Genomic DNA, 23186 nt, shown 5'->3' with positions numbered 1-23186 from the left:
CGTTTAAAGTTCTGCAATATTATTAAGAAGCTCTTCGTTCCTGCCTGCTGTGCAGTCTTAATTTAATTTTATTATCACAGATGTTTTAAAATAGTGTTCTGGCAAAAAAATCGTAAATGGGTCAAGTGCGTATGTTTTTTATTTAAAAGAGCGCGGCAGTCAATCTTCTCAACCGTTATGCAACCCAAAATACACAAACCGATTAATCATAACCACCAAAGTTGTTAAAGCGATTAGACTTACGTTCGGCAATTTTTCATTTGTTTTTGATGTTTTAAGTATTTTAAAATAACGTAGTGCAGTGTAGAAATGACCAGTGATTATAAAAATGAAAAAATCTCGTGCAGAGAAAATTATAGAACAGATCAACTCCACAAACGCTAAGCGCATAGCTTTCATCTTGGTCATAGGATTCGCCTGTTATCATGAGTTGTTGCATCTCAACTATGGTTTGACCTTTATTTTTTATCTTTACACTCCTAAATTATGCATGTTACAGGAAGTAATTCCTGCACTTGGTTGCTTTCTGATGGAAGGTACAAAGGTGATCAAGAGTGGCAACCCTATGGTTGCATGCTTCATCATTATTCAAAAATGTAATTTTCTTTCTTTATATTTGGTACATCCAGCCAGATAACTTTGCTAATACATCATTTTTTAGTGACACAAGAAGATGTTTCCGTTACTTAGCATTTTATGGCAAAGAATCTCATTTTGTGTTTATTGGAGACTCCAGAATAAGAGATTTATATGCTAGTTTTGTAAAACACTTGCATCAGGATGAAGATGCAACAGTCACTCCTATTGATGCCAAGTCAGATCTTGTCCACACTGAAAACAAGCTTAAAATTCGTGTGGAATACATACACAGCCAAAATGTGTCAAGTGAAATGGTAGATCACTTTGTAAAGTGGTCTCAGGATGGAGCTCCACCTTCAGTTATAGTTGCAGGTTGTGGACTGTGGTCTATAAAGGGTTCAAATGCATCTCAAAATGCAATACAAGACTACAGTTTGAATCTCACTAAGTTAATGCTTCCTATTGATAATTTGCATGAGAAAAAGACAAGAGTGCTCTGGGCTCTGCAAGAACCAGTAAACTCTGAAAAGTTGAGTTCTGATTTTCAGATGGTGACAAATGAACAAATTGATCTGTACAATAAGGCTGCCATTGAGGTTTTGTCATCAACAAAAACAGAATTATGGTGGACAGCCCGGTTAGTGGCACAAGGAATGGTCTCTGAAAGTCCAGATGGCATGCACTTGGCACCTAAACCTTTACAGCATAACACCCAAATATTACTGAATATGTATTGCAATGATTACATGAACTTCAATGATGGATCATGTTGCAGCTCCGCGGAAACATACACAACATTACAAGTACTTACATTCGTTATCATGGGATTATGGTAAGTTATTTTTTTTCGACAACATTTAAGGGAAAATAGAAACTGAAACGGTTTTATATTATGTTACAGTACAGCGGTGTACATTTTAATTTTTCTATACCGCTTAGTTCTAAAATGGCGTGGAAATCCAATAAGAGAATATTCCCTCCTGACTGATGCAGAACCGTCGCCTGAACACACGACGTTTATTTCTGCACCGGGCGACATGCACACCCTCTTTAGATCACTGAGCATTATGTCGGTGATTATGGCCTATTTCTTCATCTGTGACCGAACAAATTTTTTCATGAAGGAAAACAAATACTACTCAGAGTTTAGCTTTTGGCTACCCATCGGTTACGTCTTTACACTGGGCCTATTTTTCACCGAAGATAGTAAATTTACCAAAGTACTGCATCGTGATCAGATCGACGAGTGGAAGGGATGGATGCAACTCGTGATACTTGTCTACCAAGTAACCGGCGCAAGTCAAATCCTCCTTATCAACATGCATATAAAAGTGTTGATTTCTGCGTATCTTTTCTTACTCGGTTATCAACACTTTGTTTACGTTTTTCAACGGGGAGATATCACCTTAGTCAGCTTATTTAAAAATCTCTTTCAGTTAAACTTCATGACTATCACGTTGTGCTTGTGCATGAACCGACCGTACCAGTTCTACTATTTCGTGCCGTTGTTGTCGTTTTGGTATCTTATGTGCTACACGATGTTGGTCCTACCGCCGTTGATCACCGCGCAAAACTCTGAAAGTAATATTGCACATTATTTTTATTTAGTTATTAAATTTATCGGGATGTTCAGCGTTATAACGATTTTATTTATATCGGAAGTGTTCTTCGAGAAAGTGTTCGTGACGCGGCCGTGGAAAGCACTTTTTGTGACAATTGACGATGATATTCACGAATGGTGGTCGCGATGGAAGCTGGATAGATATTCATCGTTATACGGTATGTTATTCGGTGCCATTCTGTTGATATCTCAACGTTATAGCCTGTTTGACGACAACAATCATAGCAACTTGTTTTCGCGTGGCATTGCGTTAAGTGCAACACTCGCGAGTATTGTAGGCTTGGGCGCGTACGTTACTTTTACGTTCTTATGCCGTAACGAGTTGGATTGCAGCGAAATTCATTCGTATATTGTTTGCCTGCCGATATTGGCGTACATCGTATTGCGAAACATATCGGGTGTCCTACGGACGCGCTATTCTAGTTTGTTCGCGTGGTTCGGTGATATTTCGCTGGAGCTCTTTATCAGTCAATATCATATTTGGCTGGCTGCCGACACGCACGGGGTGTTGGTGCTTATTCCGGGATATCCCATGTTAAATATTATAATTACCTCTTTTATTTTCGTGTGTGCCTCGCACGAAGTTAATCGAATTACCAAAGTTCTCTTGCCCTATGCAATTCCGGCCGATTTTAAGGCGGCACTCAGAAATTTCGTCTTTTTCCTCGGCATCCTTGTACCAATTGGGATTAAGGATGGAATGTTTTGATAAATGTGTGATACCATCAATGACTCATAAGTTTGTTTATTTACTTTGTAGCAAAATTACAATAGTATTGTCAATATCAAAGTGGCATTTGTACTAAACCTCCCACAAGACATACACTATTACTCTGCTACATTACATTTTCTAATGATTGCCTTTATATAAAGAATCAACAATGTAAATTCCCTGAATTGAAAAGATTCAAAATCATTTTATCACAGCAGTATTTTATGCATATATAAATTAATCCGTATCTAGTGGCAATTTATTTTTTACATATGAAGTGTAAATGTCATAAAATAGTGATATGGTACTATCATATAAAACTCTAAAGCGATGCGGCATTACATAAAAATTTATAAACTGAGCGGGTGGCCAAATCACCCATTCAGCTGCATATAATCTCCAGGCTTTCTGTTTGATTTCAATCACAACAGTATGCATATCACTCTGCTCCAATATTGCTAAGGTCATGAAGAAACTGGCAATTGATATGGGTGAACAAATAAATTGATCCAGCATCACTTTCTTGAGAACAACTTGAATTGTATTTCCAGGTACTTTTCTCTCTAATATATTATACCACCAATGTGTGATAAGACCAGCAGACACTCCAGTGGCTGCCATGTTTCTTGTGCGAATTGGGTCCCATTTGTGAATATGGTCAATAAATATCTCGTATCGTTGTTCAATTATATCACCCAGGGCTGACAGACCGGTCGATAAAGCTATATTGGTAACTAACAAATACTTTGGACTAAATGCTTTCACCAGTATAGTTCGCATGTTGCTTGACACCGAATATGAACACTTTCCGGTTTTAATAGAAGTTACTCTAAAAGTACATATTTCAAACGCTCCATGATGAGTAAGGTTAGCCGCGAGCGTGGTGTTGCGTTGAAGCACGTGCCAGCGAGGCGTACACCACACTGGAGATGTGGGGCAAATTTAGAGATGGTAAAGTGGGAAGTACTCATATTTCGATATTATCTGATGTAAAGGCAACTGACATGTAACCAATATCATCTTAGACAATGTCTATCAATCAGAAAATTAAAATGAAGTTTCGTAAAATCGACATTATCGTATAAACAATTGACAGAGAGAGAAAAAGATTTCGAATTGCCTAGAGCGTCCAGGTTTTACTTTATTACTTATTAAGAACTTACATGCAATAAGTTGCAGTAAAAATAAAATGCAATGTTACTCAATGAAGTAGGTCACTTGCGCCAAATATATGACACGTGTTGAATGTTATTCTTCCCCTATTGTCACGTGTCCGCGTCTTTAGAACTTTAAAACCCAAAATCAATAACTTCACGGTAGCGCATCTTCAGTGATTGAGTCTCCGATTTTATTCCATATTGTAGAAGTCGTTTCTTGACAGTATTGTCTCCCTTAAAAATAAAGTAAAATAAAATGGAAGTATTTCATCAAGAAATCCAAGATTTACTGAATCATTGTCAAAAGACCGACATAAATTTTGATGTGATTTATAAAAACGCGCTCCTTTCATTAAATTCTCAAGATAATTTGAAGATTAAACTTCCTTCATGGAAACCACAAATAACTATGGAACAAGTAAAAATATTCTTCAAATCGTGGAGATTTTTAATTTTATTTACTGTCTTGACGATTCTTCTTTTCACTTACCTGCAACTGGAGCTAATTAACATCCATATTTCTGCGATTGGAAGAATAATTATGGTTCAGGTTTTACCTTTTTATGATTGGCGCCCATTAAAGAATGAACGGTGTCTACTCAAAAAGAGCGCAATCTATTCATCGGGCATGAATGGCAAAACCACAAACATTGAAAGCGATTGTAACTATTGTGATGGTATCAATTCTGTCCCCAAATTGAAATATCTGACTGGGGATTGGAACAATGATGATTTAACTCAAGAAGAACTGGTTTCCAACTTAGCTCAAAAGATAAAAAGTTACTACGACATTGATGCGCCTATTGTTATTGCCAATAAATCTGACGCCAGTTTTAACATTGAGAATTTAAAACAAGACTTAGAATATATTGACTATATTCCATGTAATGTCGAAAGCAACATCTACATAAGAAAGTCGTCGACAGTCGAAGATATTTTGATAAAACTGGACAAAGCGCCATTTTTCTTTGCGCAATGGCGGAATTGCAATTTGCATGCTATGAAATTGTTTCGGCGCTTCTTTCCTCGACCAGAATATCTGCATGTTAATTTTGCACCGATTCAGCAGTCCTGGTTCATTGTAAGCAAGAACTACTACAGCGAGAATCAAAATTACAAACAGTTAAAATTGACTGATAGATTAGCACTTGTTGCTATTATAGAAGGTCATTTTAAAGTCAGACTAATACCACTTCGATATTGTTTTATTGGAAAAATGTGTAATGACGTTATTATTGATATGTTTGCCGGGGATGCTTTAGTTTTGAGTGATCAATGGGAAATTGAATATTTGTTCATGAGCACAAATGATGACGTAAAACAAGATTTCGAGGTAGATCTAAATATGGCCATAGTATTGGAGACTCATTAATACTCGTAGTAGTAGTGAAAAATATGAGTACAAAATAAATGTTGGATGTTTTTTCTCTTCTTTAATGTTGTGGATGTAACGAAAGTACGTAATAAAATGTCGTTGAATCATGAAATGAGACTAAACCCACGACGGGTGAGATTTCAAGACACATTAAAAATATTACTCCCTTTATATTAAACTATTTTATACAATACAATACCATACAATACATTAATGCAGGAACAAAAAAATATTAAAAATTGACAACAGTAATTATTTTGTCACAGAGTAAGTTATGATATGCTAGTTATTTAGATTGAATAGTAATCTAATAGCACATGCATATATAGATTTTGGAATATTTTCAGACTCAGAGTGTTTAAATTTTTCCAACATATTTATCATGTTCCTTTACTGTGGCTATCAGACCATCTGTATTCACAGGATGGCCATCATTAAAATAGCTGATGACAGCATTGTTTTTTGTGGTCATTCTGCCTCCAATTGCATTCAAAATGGCGTTCCCAGCACAAATATCCCACTTTTTGATAACTGTGTTGTGTACATATGCATCAGCATTACCAGCAACAACTTCAAGTACTTTGTATCCAGCACCAGCTGCAGTGATAACTTTGACATCTTTAAAATTCTTCTTTAGGACCTCCTCAATTGTCCCCCTATGAGAAATTGACACCACAATTTTAGTTTGGGTTCCATCACTTGAACCAACTTTTAAATTTCTTTCTTCTTTTCCAACCCAGGCATAGTAAGTTTTGTTTTCGAAAGGTTTGTGTATAACTCCAATAATGGGCTCTCCCTTTACAGCAACACAAACCATTGTTGTAACATATTGATAAAGCTTTTCTAAAATCTTAACATTTAAGTATCAAGTGTAATAAGTGAAAATTCAGCTATTTACTACCTGTGAATTCTTTTGTGGCATCTAATGGATCAATCCAGATTGTAATATCTTCCAGTTTTATTACATTTGGTTTGATACTGTCCATTACATCAATCTTCACATTGTTTGGTTTAGAGTAATCATATACTATGCTGTTGTTACACATGACTTTATTTTCTTCAGAAACAATTGAAATATCAGGATATTGATGTTTGAGAGTTGCTTCCATAGCACAGTGTGAATTATAATCTGCTGTAGTTACTGGATCATTAATGCCTTCTCCAGTTTTACCTTTTGAGTCAATTTTAAGATTGTCCTTTGTTTTAAGAACCTCGTTTCCTCCATTCTGAGCCGCTTTGATTGCAACAATCAGTAAATTGCTTAGATCAATTGAATCTTTAAATTCGTCTTTGATTGCTGATGAAGTATCAGCACTTTTGGAGAAGAAATAAAACAGGAATAGTGCGACCACAATGAAAACCAAAAGAAGCCCCGGTTTATTAATATGTATGGCTCCCCCTAAATTCATAGTGAATGATTTTATCTTTCGATTTTATACAAAAAATCACATTTTAAATGGAATGGTTTGTTTATTTCTTCGATGGATGTATAAGTGACGGGAAGTGTGGTGTGACAGAACACCAGCTGATGACGCGATTGAAATTTCAAACCCATTTCAAACCTATGCTTCAAATCGTCACTTTCAAAAATTTAGACAATAGAATTTATTTATTTATTTTTATTATTGGAAAAGCATATTCTGTGATTTTACATTTATTATACAAGCAGCGATCATTCTTTATGTTCTCCTCTAACTTCTCTCCATTTCTCAGCCTTAATCTGCTTAAGTATTGCTGCCACTGATTCAGCAGTTCCTTAATTTCCAAAAGATTATATATTCTAGTAAAATTTCAAATGTCTAAGACTATATTATTATTACCTGTACACCAATATTCGTATAAATCGGGTCTGTATCCCACGGGACCTTCTTCCGCGTTTCTGCAATGTTTCTTAATCCAATCTGCTTCAACCTCAGTAGGTATTCTAAGCAATTTCGAAGTTCGTTCACAAAATATGGTTACTATTAATTTATTATTTAGCAATTTAATTTTTACTGACCTTTTAATTTGGTTCGTTTCGTTTGCACTGACTATGCCTGATAATTTCGGTTTGTAAAATCCCTCACCAACATCAAAGCAACCCGGCGGAATCGGTCGCGGCGGCATTTTATTTGTGACTCTTTCTTGCCCCGGTGGTTTAAATACACCTGCCCGAACAGTTGAGATGTAAGCGCGTTTAGGAAACAAGCAATATTCCCAGGGATCGTGATATTCTAAACCATCTTTGAAGACGTAGCTCCACTTGGTCATTTTTCCGTGCGACCACTCGCTCTTCAAAGTTTGCCCCATCGGGTACCTAAGAATGCCCTTCCCGTGAAATTGCGAATCCTCAAAATCTCCCTCATACGTAACACCTTGAAACATCCAGTTTAATGTGAGTCTAAAACGTATTAATATGAAAGCTCACCGTGAGGAAATACATATCGTCCTTGTCCCTCCCAAGTGTGGAGAAACATCCATTCGCCTTCGTAGCTGCATCCTGGCGGGTAGTGTTTTATCGGTTTAGAACGTTTTACAATTAGTCCACCGGCCACTACTTCGGCCGGGAAGAAATTATCAATGTTTTTCGTGTTACGAATTAACTGCCGATTGTAACTTTGGTTCTCTCCGTTTTGTTTGTACTTGTTTATATTCGTGAGATTGGATTTTGCCGAAGCCCTAATTTCATGCATACCTTGTAAAGTGTTAAAAACAGATGTATATGTAATTGTATAGAATTTATAATGATCACAATTTAGATACTGCGATCAACATTGACGGTTAGTCGGAGTTTATTTTAATTAACTGTCAATGACTCAAAAAAAACATTTGAAATAATTTACCATAAAAAACATAATACATCTAAATAGAATTAAAAAATTATTTAATGGCAATACTTGATTTACATATAATATAACAAAATATAAAGTAGACAAAAATAATAATCATAATAATTATACATATATATCCCTAATGTTCTCCAGGCCTCTTCGTGTACGTTTTTTTCGCGTGATCTATTCGCATTTCAGCATCCGCTAAAGGATCAACCTTTAAGGAATCTACGCCCAATTGCTTTTTGGCTTGTAACCCGCCATTTATGGCATTTTGTTCATGCAATAAGTCGGTGTTCGAATATAATGGACATTTTTGGAATTCTTTTCCTCCCAACCCGTTGAAATGATTATACTCAACTTTTGACTGGTTACATATGTAACACATAGTCGCTCCACACTGGCAGGTAATTTTGTTGCAACCATCAGACTTGATGAATTTTAGTTGACACCTCCAACATTTTCTCATCAATGCTTCGGTCATTTGATTTTCAACGAATACACGCTGCTTGACATCGTGATCTTTTTCCACCTCATCACAACGCAAAGGAATGTGAGATGGTTCCTTACACAATCTGCACGTCTCTTTCATGCACTCTGGATTCAAACATTTGAACACTTTATCAGCCGCGGATGGTATAGAGGCAAAATCACAGAAAGGGCAGATTTCTAAATCTTCAATACCGGCTGCTTTCACCTCTTCCAACTGCTTACGCTTTGCAATTTTACAAAATATTTTTGGTGTCAGGCAAGCCTGTAATATCTCCAGTGTGAAATCTGCACCGCAGCGCAACAAACACGGAAACGCCAAATTATTTTCAGCAAAAAGTATTTCGGCGCTTTGCCTAATACATTGCTTGCAGAACAAACACCCATTAGTACAACAGAAGCTGTCCTCACGCATCACCTCCTCGTCGAAACAGCAACCGCATGTGTTTACTTCTTTGTTGTCTATAGCCTCTTGTTTTCTTTTTTCTGCATCAATTTTTAATTGTTCCTTTGTGCGTTCAATCAAACGTTTATGCGTAATATAGGCGAACTGCAAAAAAATAGATTTTTGAATAAGAAAATAAAAATAAAATATAAAATACGAACTAATTGAAGGAGTGGAATATTGTTATTTTGTGTTTCAATTCGCTTCCGCTTGGAATGGATTATTCCTTTTGAAGTTTTCATACAATTATCAAGTTTTTCAACCACTTCTAAGATTGTGGATGAATTTTCCATAACGGAAGAAATCATTTTCAAACCTAATTTGGAAAAGTGATTTCTCAGGAAGTAATGGACGGCGTATCTAGTTTGTACATCATCATCTAAAACTCCAGCCCGAAACGTTTTTCTATCAAAATACGTCTCTGGGTCTGGTATAAGTTTCAAAAAATCAACAGGATTGAAGTCCGTTGTATACTGCTTCACTTGTGCACTTATTTGCTTCTTTCTGACAACATCTTCCAATTTTGGATAGTTGCGGAACTCCAATGCTTCGCTTATGAACAACTTCAATTCCTCGCTATTCTGCATCATCGTTAATTCGTTCGACAAGTATTCCGGATCTGCATCGGGCAGAACATTCATCATTATTTCCAATTGCTCATCAAAATTAATTGAAACTTCCTTCTCTTTTTTTGGGTAGTCTTGTGTTAACAATTGGTCTGTTATGATATCAACATTTGCGGTACTGTATTCTTTTTCACGACACAACTTCTCCAAGAAATTAATTTGACAATCAGGGAAAATTTCCGACAGAGTGTTAATTAGTTTTTGAACAGATGCTTGGCTAATTTGATCTAGGACAATAACTGGTCCCAAGGCATTACTAAAAATTTCAAATTAAATTTAAATACAAATATTTCTTGTCTAATTTTTATAGTTTACCAATTTGACGAATGAGCTTGTGAATGCTTCGACGCTTTTGCTGGCGGACCGGCTGATTTTTCTGAATTAGAAGAACTCGGTCTTTTCTGTGAGATCCTAAAGAAAACCCTTATTTTCACCCAACCTTAATTGTATTGTAAACAGCTTACTTGGCCACTCCACCTGTTGTTTCTGGAAAATTGTTTTTAGTTTCTGGAACTGCTGGTCTTAAATCAATTGCACCATCCAGAAAATCATCCCTGAAAGATTAGGTTTATTCACATTTCAGTCTTACATTATTAGTTAGCACTTATACCAAGGAATATCATTAAGGTCAGAAATTCCTGAATTTGGAGATCCTACAGCTTGAGGTATATCAATGGTATCAATTCTATCAAACAAAAAATTTTTTTCAATATGTTTATCAATCTCATATATATTCTAAAACTAAGTACCTTTGCTTTAATATTGAAGTACTTGGTCCTGGTTGGTCATTCGCAACAGAAATTACTGGTATATTATTTGATTTTATATTAGTATAAGAAATGCCAGATGGACCAGCCTCTGGTGTTGTTTGATTATTCATATTGATTTGATCAGTATCTGAAATCCTTTCTGACACATATAAATTTGGATTATTTATATATGGCAATTGTGGCATTTCCTCATTGACTGGTTCTGGAAATGTGTCAAACAAATCCAACAAATTATTTTCAATTTCATCATCATGCTTCTCAACATTATTAGTTACAAGTGGAAGATTCATAGCATCCAACCTGAATGAAGGACAATGGCAACCACTTGCAATGGCTTTTAAAATAGCATACTGTGCATTGATGTGCAAGGGAATATTTCTAATTATTTGTTTTATTGCATCTGGCACATACTGGGGAAACATTATTGTCATTTCTTTAATCAATTGTTTTCTGTGGATTGATTCTTTCCAATGAACAAAATTTTCTACTTGATTATCAAAACATATCATTGAATATACACCCAAGTCACACTTCCTTTGATCATTAAGGGGTAGGCCTTTATTAAGTTGCCAACATAATGGATGCATTGTTTCCATCTCTGAAATAACATTAAATTCTTAAAACATTTTAGTTTTAGTACTAAAATCTAAATTTACCTTTACTTTTCAATACGCCCGATTTATGCGGCCACTTTACTTAAATAAAATTTTCACTGATTTCAATTGACATCAGTAATTTTAACCTTACTTTGGGATGGGATGGTTAGTAAGTGCAAACAACAAACGATTTTTTTAATTCTCATTTATTTCTTTTCATATGTAAAACAAAAAATAAAATACACAAACCAAATCAATTAAACAAATGAACATATTCACAGTTTGGACAACACAATCTAATATTCTAACTTTAAAATATTATAAACTTGATATATCTCTTCAATATCTAGTAAATGATCAATATATAAATCTACTAATCTCTGTAATATATTATTGTCATTATTTATATTATCACAGCCTAATATCAAATAACATTGTGATGCAATCCTTCTGGCACAATGACTGATCCCATCTAGCAAATGGCACATTAAGTAACCAGCCACAAGGTAATCATGTTTAATATAACAATTAAACCTATAAACAATCAAAATAGTAGGAACTTGCATCCATGATTGAATCTCACTTAAATGTTTTAATAAATCAAAACAATCCTTTAGGTAACTGAAAAAAGGACATACATTAGTTATGATAGGAGTTTGTATAAGAGTAAAAACACTTACAAAAACCTTATAAGTTTTAAAATTTGTTGATCAGGAAATCCTAGATCTCTTGGTAAAGAGGTAAATACCTTTGGAGCAAAAAACCAAACCTGCTTACCTGTTTTAGCACAATCAATTGCCAACTAGAAAAATAAAATTTCAGTTTTAAATCAAGGAAATATTTTTTATTGAATGAATATACCTTTAAGAGATGAAAATCAATTTGGTCACCATTAATATTTATTAATATTTTTGTAGTATCCATTGTGAACCAGTATAATAAATATTTGTAAGCAACATTATGTTTCAGCTGCTTCAGCACAATTTGGTTTGCATAACTTCAGTTTGATACATCATTTTAATAAATCGTCGAAATTTTGTAGAAAGTATTTTCATGTATTTCGTTTTAAAGTAAGAAACAAAAATTTAAACTTTGATTTCCTGATAGGGCTGATAATTGCCATAGTTATCAAGGTTACCATTCACTTGTGGGGTTCGGGGTTAGTTTATTTGTGGTTTATAAGTTCTACAGTGCTAAAGTAGATGGCACTCTTCGCTGAAGTGTCATTTACTTTGACACATATTCCGATTAAAGCTGTATGCGTGCGTGTAGTTGTATGATTGTGTTGTCAACTGACAGGAAAGCGAGGAAATCTTCGATTTATCGAAAGTGTTTCGTGTAAATAATAAACATGAAGTAAGGATTAATTTTGAGCTTAATTGGTTCCCAAGTGCGAAGTGGCTAACACCGAGGCCAATAAATATTAAGGATACGCTGGCTATTGGCAAAACACGTCACTTCATAATCCCCAATAATGGTGTTTCTGCAACATATGAGGGGCTTTTAAACCACATAACATCGTTTCTTTCGTTGTACAATGCACGCAAACACAAAAACAAAAGAGATGTTTATAATAAGGGCTTTAGAAAAAATCTTAAATGATAAAGAAATCAAAAGATCCAATCATTCACAGCTGAGAAAAGCCTGTGAGACTGCACTAGGTAAGTCCTATTTAATTTCACAATTTACAGTCTGATCATAAATGCAATTGTTCATAAAGATGAAATCAAGAAAGAGCTGGCAAATGGGAAAGAGGATGAAACACCAGTGTCACATGCATTGCCAATTCCAAAGAGTGGTGATGCAAATGTGCTCACTACAGAAAAATATTTCCTTCCTTTTGAATTGGCATGTCAGAGTAGATCAACAAGAATTGTTGTGACTGCATTAGATTGCCTTCAGAAGTTGATTGCATATGGCCATCTGACTGCTAATGTCCCTGATTCTACAACACCAGGAAAGCTTCTTATTGATAGAATTGTTGAGACAGTCTGTGCCTGCTTCTCTGGCCCCCAAACTGATGAAGGTAAATCATATGACATTTATTTTATCTTTATCTTAAATATCATTTATAAAGCTCATATAAATTTAGTTATTGATTATTTCATAAAACAAAAATTATATTTCAGGTATACAACTTCAGATTATCAAAGCATTGTTAACTGTAGTTACTAGCCAACATGTGGAGGTACATGAGGGTACAGTGTTAACGGCCGTGCGAACATGTTACAACATATTTTTAGCCAGCAAGAATTTAATCAATCAGACCACGGCGCGTGCGACGCTCACGCAAATGTTGAATGTAATTTTTATGCGAATGGAGAATCAGGCGTTCGATAATGAAGTGCAATTAGAAAATCAATTAAACAAATCACTGAGCGGAAACAGTAACAAGGAAAAAGACGAGAAAGATGGTGAAATCCGCGATGATAAGGACGCCGAGAAGTGTGACGAATTAAGCAGTTTTGATATTGCTCAGCAAATTGTGAATTCCGTTGTTGAAAGTGCAATTTTGCATGTTGAATCAAGTGATAAGCAAGAAATTGATAAGGAAACAAATGAAGAAAATGCTATTCCAATACATAGGTTGGTATTTTTTGATCTTCTTGCTTTCTAATGCCTCTAAAATTAAAATATTCTTTTACAGAGTACCTTCTCAGGAAAGTGTAGATACCCACAGTGAAACGGATTCGGCAATGACCGCAAAGTTTAGTCATATTCTTCAAAAGGACGCTTTTTTGGTATTTCGAGCTTTGTGCAAATTATCAATGAAGCCATTGCCTGATGGAACTCCAGATCCAAAGTCTCACGAGCTACGTTCGAAGATTTTGTCACTGCAACTACTTCTTTCGATTTTGCAAAATGCCGGTCCTGTTTTTCGCTCAAACGAAATGTTTATCACGGCAATTAAGCAATATTTATGCGTGGCACTTTCTAAAAACGGTGTTAGTTCCATACCAGAAGTATTTGAACTATCACTGTCCATTTTTCTTGCATTATTATCAAATTTTAAGATGCATTTGAAGATGCAAATTGAAGTGTTCTTTAAAGAAATTTTTCTTAACATTCTGGAAACGTCGAGCTCGTCGTTCGAACATAAATGGATGGTGATTCAAGCTTTAACGCGTATCTGCAGCGATGCTCAAAGCATAGTTGATATTTACGTGAATTATGATTGCGATTTGTCTTGCGCCAATTTATTCGAACGCTTGGTCAACGATTTAAGCAAAATTGCACAGGGTCGGCATGCGTTGGAACTCGGCGCATCACCTAATCAGGAAAAATCTATGAGAATTCGTGGTTTAGAGTGTTTGGTTTCCATTTTGAAGTGCATGGTTGAATGGAGCAAAGATCTTTACGTGAATCCGAATATGCAGTCTACTGTAGGCGAACAAATTATTGTTCCAAAAGATAATGATAATGGCAGTTTAAAATCGCATGGTGGCTCCAGTACTAGTTTACATTCCAGTGGCGGATCAAGTGGGGGTAATAAGGAAGTTTTGGACTCACCAGAACAACTTGAGGTGCTCAAGCATCAAAAAGAGGTAAATTCTATATAATAAATGATTCTAATGACCATGTTTCGAAAATGATTTGTGTATGAGAGCTAAAAACTTGTATTTTGTTATTGCAGGTGTGGGAAACAGGGATTGATCTATTTAATCGCAAACCAAAACGTGGTATACAATTTTTACAAGAACAAAATTTACTTGGCGCATCACATATTGATGTCGCAAAGTTTTTCCAATCTGATGATCGACTGGATAAGACATTCATCGGTGATTTTCTAGGCGAAAATGATGATTTTTGCAAAGAGGTCATGTACGCATACGTTGATTGCATGAACTTTGCGAATATGGATATCGTTGCAGCATTACGTTACTTTTTAGAAGGGTTTAGATTGCCGGGTGAGGCACAAAAAATTGATAGGTATGATTTATTATGAAATTTTGGAGATAAATACTTCATTAACATGTGTGTAATTTTAGATTAATGGAAAAATTTGCAAGTCGTTATTGCGAATGCAATCCGAGCAACGGTTTATTTGCTAGTGCAGATGTAGCGTACGTGCTCGGTTTTTCAATCATAATGCTAACCACAGATTTGCATTCGCCCCAAGTGAAAAACAAAATGACAAAAGAGCAGTACATCAAACTCAATCGTGGAAATACGGACAGCAAAGACGTGCCCGAGGAATATCTTTCGCAAATTTACGACGAAATTGCAGGGCATGAGATTAAAATGAAGAACACGGTCAGCAAACCCGGAAAGCAACCTATCAACAGCGAGAAGCGACGCAAAATCCTGTTCAACATGGAAATGGAAATGATTTCTTCCGCAGCAAAGAATCTAATGGAGTCCGTCTCGCATGCTCAAGCGCCTTTTACGACTGCAAAACATTTGGAGCACGTCCGACCGATGTTCAAAATGGCATGGACGCCTTTTTTGGCCGCATTCAGCGTCGGCCTGCAGGATTGCGATGACCCGGAAGTTGCGACGCTATGTTTGGACGGCATCCGATGCGCTATTCGAATTGCATGCATCTTTCACATGACTCTAGAACGTGACGCGTATGTGCAAGCTCTGGCGAGGTTTACGTTATTAACTGCAAACTCGCCCATCATGGATATGAAAGCTAAAAATATCGATACCATCAAAACGCTAATCATGGTTGCCCACACCGATGGAAATTATCTTGGAAGTAGTTGGCTGGATATATTAAAATGCATCTCGCAATTAGAACTTGCGCAACTAATAGGAACTGGAGTTCGACCTCAATTCTTAGCGGGACCGGGTCATAAACCGCCAGATCCTACAACAAAGGAACACATTGGGCAAACCAGCTCGCAAAGCGTAGTGGTTGCGGTTGATAGAATTTTTACAGGGTCTACGAGATTGGATGGCGAAGCCATTGTGGATTTTGTGAAAGCACTTTGTCAGGTGTCCTTAGATGAGTTGGCTTATACAAGTCATCCAAGAATGTTTTCTCTGCAAAAAATCGTCGAAATTTCATACTACAATATGGGCAGAATTAGGTTGCAGTGGTCAAAGATTTGGCAAGTGCTGGGCGAGCACTTTAATACAGTCGGCTGCAACAATAATGAAGACATTTGCTTCTTTGCTGTAGACAGTTTACGGCAACTTTCGATGAAGTTTATTGAGAAAGGAGAATTTGCGAATTTTAACTTCCAGAAAGATTTTCTACGGCCATTCGAAATCATTATGAAAAAGAACCGATCGCCTACTATTCGCGACATGGTAGTGCGATGCATTGCGCAAATGGTAAATTCTCAGGCTAACAATATTCGTTCGGGTTGGAAAAATATCTTCTCAGTATTTCATTTGGGCGCGTCCGATCAAGAAGAAGCGATTGTCGATCTTGCGTTCCAGACGACAGGCAAAATCATAACGGAAATTTATGAGAGGCAGTTTCCGGTTATGATTGACTCGTTCCAGGATGCCGTTAAATGTTTATCAGAGTTCGCTTGTAATGCACGATTTCCCGATACTAGTATGGAAGCAATTCGATTGGTGCGCACTTGTGCACTAAATGTGTACGCATCTCCTCACTTGTTTGCGGATCATGGCGGGATGGAAAACGACATGGCTGTTGTTGAAGCAGACAGGGTTTGGGTACGCGGATGGTTTCCACTGCTCTTCTCGTTGTCGTGTGTGGTAAACCGCTGCAAACTAGACGTGAGAACTCGTGCGCTGACCGTACTTTTTGAAATCGTCAAGACTTATGGCGATTCATTCCAGTCACATTGGTGGCGCGATTTATTCAAAGTGCTGTTTAGAATATTTGATAATATGAAGTTGCCGGAACAGCATACGGAGAAAGCTGAATGGATGACGACAACTTGCAATCATGCTTTGTACGCAATTGTCGATGTATTCACTCAATACTTTGATATGCTCGGACCCTTGCTTCTGGAGGAGTTGTATCTTCAATTACATTGGTGCGTACAACAGGATAATGAACAGTTAGCAAAGTCGGGGACGAATTGTTTAGAGAATCTGGTAAATTCCAACGGCCAGAAATTTTCCGAAGACACCTGGGAGAAGACTTGTCAGTGCATGTTTGACATTTTCCACTCGACAATTCCGAATGCCTTATTAACGTGGAAACCTGAGTCGATGCAAACTACGGCTATAATTGAAAATGGCGATATCGCATCGCGAGGAATCCTCAAACGATCATCAATGTCGGTAGATAATCGCAATCCGGAAAATGCGCTTTTTAACAGTTTGATGATCAAAACCGCTGTGCAATTGGAGCTAATCCAAACTATTGATAATATTGTTTTCTATCCGGCTACTTCTCGGAAGGAAGATGCGGAGACATTGGCTTTAGCCGCCGCTGACATGACTGGAAATGGAGGATTAACGGAATGTCAGCGCGAAGAACAAGGGATGTACAGAGTTTTAAGTTCACCTCACCTGTTGAAACTTGCAGACTGCCTACTACAATCACACAGGTACATTTTTGTCCTTTATTGGAAATAGTAAATTAACAGTTTATTTGTGTTTGTTTTAAGGTTTGCAAAATCTTTCAACACAGATCACGAGCAGAGGAATCTTCTATGGAAAGCTGGTTATAAAGGCTCAACAAAACCAAACCTGCTGAAGCAGGAAACGCAAAGCTTAGCTTGCCTGTTGCGAATCTTATTTAAGATGTACTGTGACGAGGGAAGACGTGATCATTGGCATGTCACGCAAATTAAGTTGGTAGCAGTATGTCAGGAAGCTTTGGAATACTTCCTAAAACTCCAGAGCGAAACACATAGGGACGCATGGACATCATTGCTGCTGCTAATTTTAACTAGGCTACTGAAAATGCCGGATGATAGAGTAAGTTAATTGATATGTGCAAATTCCCTACAGATAATGTTCACATTTTGGGTTGTATTTACAGTTTGCCATCCACGTATCTAGTTACTACACGCTACTATGCGAAATAGTGTGTTTCGACCTCAAAGCTGAGCTGCGATCGATTCTTCGACGGGTATTTTTAAGGATCGGCCCAGTCTTTAAGATTACTGCTGGCGCAACGCCCGTTGCAACTTAGTCATCCCGTCCAAACCACTAAAAGTGTCAAAAAAGTATGAATGAATCCGAGGGAAAAAACTAATTATGGTTAACGTTTTACATAAAACCCATACTAACAACATTTTATTAAATTATTTAAATAGAATTTAAAATCGTTAAATAGTTCTGATGTAACATATAAGTGAGAATTCTAAGTGACGTGGTAGACTACTCTTATTGCTACAAATAATTAGAATGTATTAATTACGAATAGTGAAATCAAGCGATTTTAATTTGTTGATTTAACATGGTCAACATATCGGTATAGTTGATATTGTTACTAACAATTACTAATCATTTCTAGTAAATCAAAACATTGTGCATAAGTCGTCTATTTCATGAAATGGTTTTGGAGCAGTTGTTGTGGGTTTATTCGTGAATAGTGTCGGGTCATAATTGACAGAAAGTTTGTAATTGTATGGAATAAACGAGCGCTAATGTTAAACATTTCATTTGAAGCACATTATTATATTGCATTTTAGTTAGCGCGTGCCTTTTATAAGTACACAAGAGGACAATGAAGTACTAAGTTCCTCTGAACTTTATTTTCACCATACGTATAGAAAAATCTAAGTACATATATAAATGTAATCAAACAGATTGATTTAATCGGGTGTACAAAGGTTGAAGAATTTATTTGTGAAGCTTTAGTCGGCACAGCCTAGTTTTAATCATATACCAATTTGTTGTGTTATGCCATACACACTACTTATAAAGACTTTATTATTATGCGAAATTATTCTGTAGCTACAGAAATTAAATATATTTATCTTGAATAATGATGTCCTTTAATTGTAAAGTCGTACAGAACGGTAAAGTATAGTTATAATATAAACTTTAAAAAAAATTAACTGTGAAGGAGTAAAAAATAACATAAAATATTTCTTTAATATTTCGCATGCTGCCGTTACCGATTTTTAACATTTGTATCCTATTTTCGGGGTGTTGTTTATTGCTGTATAAACAATTATTAATTATTTCTTAGGTAGTTAGCGTAGAACATTATTGTATTAGTTTTTAACACGTTGACGCCGGCGTGACCCACCGGTGGGTCACGCGTGCGGTGCTGGCACAGCCGTCCGACTTGCGAATTTTATTTTTCAAGGTTATATACAGGATGTTACGGTAGTGTTTTATGTATGCAGGGTCGTCTTTATTGTTATGTGCAAGTCTGCAGGGTAGTATTAAGTACGTGCCGTACACTTAATACGTTGACGCCGGCGTGACCTAATATAAAAAAAAAATGGAAACAAATACGACGAAACAAATAATTCAATGAACTGAATGTTAGTGTAAGTTGCAAATTCAAAGCACCAAAGCACCAGCCAAAACAATCGTTTCGTGCCGAAGCAAAGCATAAACCACCAGCTGCATCAACTCGAGCGAGCTGATAACGCTCAAACGCCGCCCGATGCGGCGGTCAGCCAAAATCCGCGCCGGCGTCAACATGTTAACCGGCCCCTTCTACAAATTCCACGAAATTTCACAAATTTCACAAATCATGCGACTTGCCCTGTATTCTATATAGTTTCGTTCAGTCGTGTGCGCGCGGAGAAGCACGATCATGCTCCGAACTTTGAACGTGCGCCTGCGCATTCCGCAAGTCTGCGAAATGTGCTTGGGCCGCCGGGCAAAAAAGCGCCGGCGTCAACGTGTTAATTACGATCTTGTGTCTTTTGAATCGGTTGCGAGTTAGAGAAGTATTCAATACATGCTACAAATATGATAGAGAATCTTCCAATCTTCCGTAATCAACAATTTTCTGGTTGCTATCTCTTTTTGTTTAGTAGATATTCGCTGTCGAAAATCGTCGATAAAAGCTATCAATTAATAATATAATAATATCTTAATTAGATTCATTTATTTTTGAATTGAAGTTTTGAGTTATGCGTAAAAATTCTATTTGTTTAGATAGGGTGGTGCATGCGCACTCTCGTGTACGTGTGATACACGGACACGGCCACTTAAGTGCGTGACCACTCACTGACACATAGACAATCGCTCACTGCCTCATATGCACGTCACACTTTTTGAAACGCTTTGTATTTTCTGGAGGTACAATAAAGAATTCTCAGGTAGCGCAACGATGCATGTTTTAACTAAAAATATTCCTGCGAGTGAAAGTCGACGTGCACAGTTGTGATGCCGGCACGCAGCTCTTACTGCGTGCGGCAGATAAGAATACTCCGTCAAGTATACGTGTTTCTCGTTGTAAATTCGGTATATCGCGTTATATTTTATTGAATTTATTATTATTTGCCGTGTGTGGTCATTCAGTAAATATTTATCGCGTATGTAATCTTCGAAATTCAATATTGTGTGTGTTTTACATCATTTTCGCGTGGATTTCTGATCGGTTGTCGTCGGACGCCGGCCGGCAGGCTTTGTGTGTGATTACCTATAAATAATATTTTGGACTTGTGCGAACCATTTTTGACCTCTGCACAACTCGTTGGCTCAATGTGTTACCTGGTACGAATACTAATTTAACTAATTATGGAGAACAAGACGAAATTTATGGTAAACTTTGGGTTCCGCCGGAACTCATTGTCCAAAATTGTGTAACTAATGTTTTGTATCGTCTTTATCTACTCACATTTGATTTTGTTCGATACACTGCTAAGTAAAATGTTTCATCATTCATAGTATCTGTTTTCCTGATTTCTTGCAATTAGAAAATTGATATCTTTTGCGGAAATCTTTGTTTCAATAAATGCTTCAATAAAACTCAAATCATAAATCATAATTTCATGATTTAAATTTTAGATAACTAGCATGAACTACAAATCATAAAATAGAATTGTATTAGTTTTGAAGACAGTTCTATTATCAGCGTTTGTGTATAAGCAACTTTTTTATCGCATTTGCCGTGCTAGATGTTACGCGTAATACTTTCGTCGATCGTCGCGCTGTCGCACAAATTTGTATAAATCTTATTGCAGGCACCGCGTCAATTGTAATTTACTCACAAGGTCGCGTGTCATCGACGCGCTGCTGGCTTTGCGCATCTATTGCGATTCGCGCACAAGGTCGCGTGACTTCGACGCGCTGGCTTTGCGCATCTATTGCTTTTACCTGCCGGGTTTATGCAGCAGACACAAAGTCTTATTGTTAACTGTCGCATCCTTGCGTGCGCAGTTTCGGCATGCTCTTCGGCATGGATTGCAGCTAGTTTCGTGCCGGTTGGTGGCCTATTCAGACGTATGTCACGCAATGTGTTTCGTTTTATCAGACTTCTATTTTCAAAATTTTATTGTGCATAAATTTTGTTTTACTTTCTTTTTATGTTTATATTTCAAATTACAATGCTGCGGTTTTATAGTTGGTTATTGTGGGACGTGGTCGGTCGCTAGATCAATCGGAAACCTATTCGTGCTCGAGTAAGTTACTTTTATCTGACCATTGCGATACTCATCACGGAAAATTTGTTTTCTCCCGTGTGTGAATATAATATAATATTATCATATTGTATGAAATGTTTTTGTTTTAACTTAGGTTTTCCTTTAATTACAGTACTTGCCGTGCCCTTGCAATCCGATGAGCGCTGCATTGATAAGTTTATAATTAAGTTATATTATTCTGTAAAATGTTTTATCACATGCCGTATATATTTCACTTAATGGTAATATGGAAAACGGATCATATTTCGGAAAACCTTTGTGAAATGTTCAATTTTTTTATCGGAGTCTGATAGCGTTTTTTTGTTGACTTAGTTGAGTCTTATTCGGTGTACCGTAGCAGGATGGCGATAGGAGTGACTTGTGTTCAGAGCACCGTAGGGGGTGACGGTAGAAGTAATTTGCTAATTTTTTCCTAGGAATTAAAATTTCATCCCTTAAATTTCCAATCTAACTAGCTTATTTAATAGAGAATTTTTCGTAGGTTAAGGATATGCCATTCGATCCTTCTTTCTCTTTTAGTTTAGAAGATATCGCTAACGAACATATTTCGATACAATGAGAAGACCCCCCTCTTAGCATGATTTTTTCTTATGACGTATTTTTTAAAATTGCCTAAATCTCTAATTTTACTAGCCTATCTTATAGAGAATTTTTCGTAGGATAAGGATACGCCATTCGATCATCTCTATCTCTTTTAGTTTAGAAGGTATCACTAACGAACAAACCCAGCTTAACTCATCTGATAGGCATTATTAAATTGCTGGCATTTTCATACAACAAGAAAGTTGTTGCATATTTGATAAAATGTGTTTGAAACCTGCCATTACTAGATAGTCGGTTAGATGGCACTACGATGCACGTTTTCGCGCTAAATATTGCTTGTCGGTGGTAGTGAGTGCACATCGTGTCCGTGTGGGATCACGCGATTTCGCGCAAGAGATAAGTTTGTTTACCTGCAGGTATCGAATCTTTATTTCGTGGAATCAAAACACACCGTTGCTGTTTGTTATATTAGTATCGTAAATAGCAAATATTCTTCAATTCTTTCATGAATATAACGAACAGTTTTATATTAATTTTAATAGTTTATTATAAAAATCATCAAGAATGCAAAACATTTTATTATTCATCAGCAGGCACTCTGTCAGCATAAGAAATCAGAATTACACAAATCGAATTTTAATTTTTCATTACTTTTTAATAATCTAAATTTTGAAACTACTGTATCATTCATAGATGGCCCTAGCATTACCCAAAAATCGTAAAATAGATTTGTATTGTTTATTTCTATATTTATCGGTAAGCACGAGCATTCGACACAAGAATTGTGTTTGTTTTGAACACAATTCACACTTTCTTATCGCATTGCCGTGTGTCGTCGTTGCCATCCCTTCACGCCGCATGTTGCTGCATCATACTCTAAAACAGCATAGACGTTTATTTGTCTCCGCTGTTTTAATATAATATTACATGAATATAATGTTTTCTTTTCTTATTTACAGTATATGCCGTGCCT

At 36.5% G+C, this 23186-nt stretch overlaps 7 protein-coding genes across 10 annotated transcripts; 3 read left to right on the top strand and 4 right to left on the bottom strand.

Annotated features, from left to right (window-relative positions):
* The first annotated feature begins 190 nt into the window (after positions 1-190).
* Positions 191-2990, top strand: LOC135794364 (N-acetylneuraminate 9-O-acetyltransferase). The gene is made up of 4 exons (XM_065305611.1): positions 191-449; positions 500-596; positions 662-1411; positions 1481-2990. The coding sequence occupies exons 1-4, from the start codon at positions 329-331 to the stop codon at positions 2907-2909; spliced, it is 2397 nt and encodes a 798-aa protein (XP_065161683.1). The 5' UTR covers positions 191-328; the 3' UTR covers positions 2910-2990.
* Positions 2930-3904, bottom strand: LOC135794367 (mpv17-like protein 2). Its single transcript, XM_065305615.1, has one exon. The coding sequence runs from the start codon at positions 3690-3692 to the stop codon at positions 3150-3152; it is 543 nt and encodes a 180-aa protein (XP_065161687.1). The 5' UTR covers positions 3693-3904; the 3' UTR covers positions 2930-3149.
* A 122-nt stretch (positions 3905-4026) lies between these two features.
* On the top strand, positions 4027-5899 carry LOC135794365 (uncharacterized). Its single transcript, XM_065305612.1, has one exon. The coding sequence runs from the start codon at positions 4326-4328 to the stop codon at positions 5439-5441; it is 1116 nt and encodes a 371-aa protein (XP_065161684.1). The 5' UTR covers positions 4027-4325; the 3' UTR covers positions 5442-5899.
* LOC135794366 (putative inositol monophosphatase 3) lies at positions 5595-6972 on the bottom strand. The gene is made up of 2 exons (XM_065305614.1): positions 6346-6972; positions 5595-6287 (listed from the first exon to the last, which is right to left on the bottom strand). Exons 1-2 carry the CDS (start codon positions 6851-6853, stop codon positions 5803-5805), a joined length of 993 nt encoding a protein of 330 aa, XP_065161686.1. The 5' UTR covers positions 6854-6972; the 3' UTR covers positions 5595-5802.
* A 76-nt stretch (positions 6973-7048) lies between these two features.
* On the bottom strand, positions 7049-8242 carry LOC135793189 (MORN repeat-containing protein 5-like). The gene is made up of 4 exons (XM_065304025.1): positions 7852-8242; positions 7444-7798; positions 7265-7368; positions 7049-7199 (listed from the first exon to the last, which is right to left on the bottom strand). Exons 1-4 carry the CDS (start codon positions 8114-8116, stop codon positions 7117-7119), a joined length of 807 nt encoding a protein of 268 aa, XP_065160097.1. The 5' UTR covers positions 8117-8242; the 3' UTR covers positions 7049-7116.
* A 48-nt stretch (positions 8243-8290) lies between these two features.
* On the bottom strand, positions 8291-12353 carry LOC135793188 (E3 ubiquitin-protein ligase RNF216-like). 4 transcript variants are annotated; one of them, XM_065304024.1, is made up of 10 exons: positions 12042-12353; positions 11861-11982; positions 11241-11801; positions 10885-11182; positions 10564-10786; positions 10425-10499; positions 10279-10368; positions 10130-10225; positions 9350-10070; positions 8291-9293 (listed from the first exon to the last, which is right to left on the bottom strand). In XM_065304024.1, exons 5-10 carry the CDS (start codon positions 10767-10769, stop codon positions 8394-8396), a joined length of 2088 nt encoding a protein of 695 aa, XP_065160096.1. In that variant the 5' UTR covers positions 10770-10786; positions 10885-11182; positions 11241-11801; positions 11861-11982; positions 12042-12353; the 3' UTR covers positions 8291-8393. The 4 variants fall into 4 exon arrangements, with proteins under 4 accessions (XP_065160096.1, XP_065160093.1, XP_065160094.1 ...); XM_065304021.1 differs by having other exon boundaries at positions 10564-11182; XM_065304022.1 differs by lacking the exons at positions 11861-11982; positions 12042-12353 and having other exon boundaries at positions 10564-11182; positions 11247-11336.
* An 87-nt stretch (positions 12354-12440) lies between these two features.
* Sec71 (ADP ribosylation factor guanine nucleotide exchange factor Sec71) lies at positions 12441-19048 on the top strand. The gene is made up of 8 exons (XM_065304019.1): positions 12441-12841; positions 12901-13206; positions 13310-13766; positions 13828-14725; positions 14815-15110; positions 15170-17659; positions 17720-18032; positions 18097-19048. Exons 1-8 carry the CDS (start codon positions 12718-12720, stop codon positions 18247-18249), a joined length of 5037 nt encoding a protein of 1678 aa, XP_065160091.1. The 5' UTR covers positions 12441-12717; the 3' UTR covers positions 18250-19048.
* The last annotated feature ends 4138 nt before the right edge of the window (positions 19049-23186 follow it).

Source organism: Atheta coriaria, unplaced genomic scaffold (assembly GCF_025399875.1).
Source record: "Atheta coriaria isolate IRGN ID8LTWV9N9 unplaced genomic scaffold, Caltech_Dcor_3.1 hic_scaffold_6_pilon, whole genome shotgun sequence".
Classification (NCBI taxonomy): domain Eukaryota; kingdom Metazoa; phylum Arthropoda; class Insecta; order Coleoptera; family Staphylinidae; genus Dalotia; species Dalotia coriaria.
The sequence above is the reverse complement of the archived record's forward strand: the minus strand, read 5'-3'. Positions and strand labels throughout refer to the sequence as shown.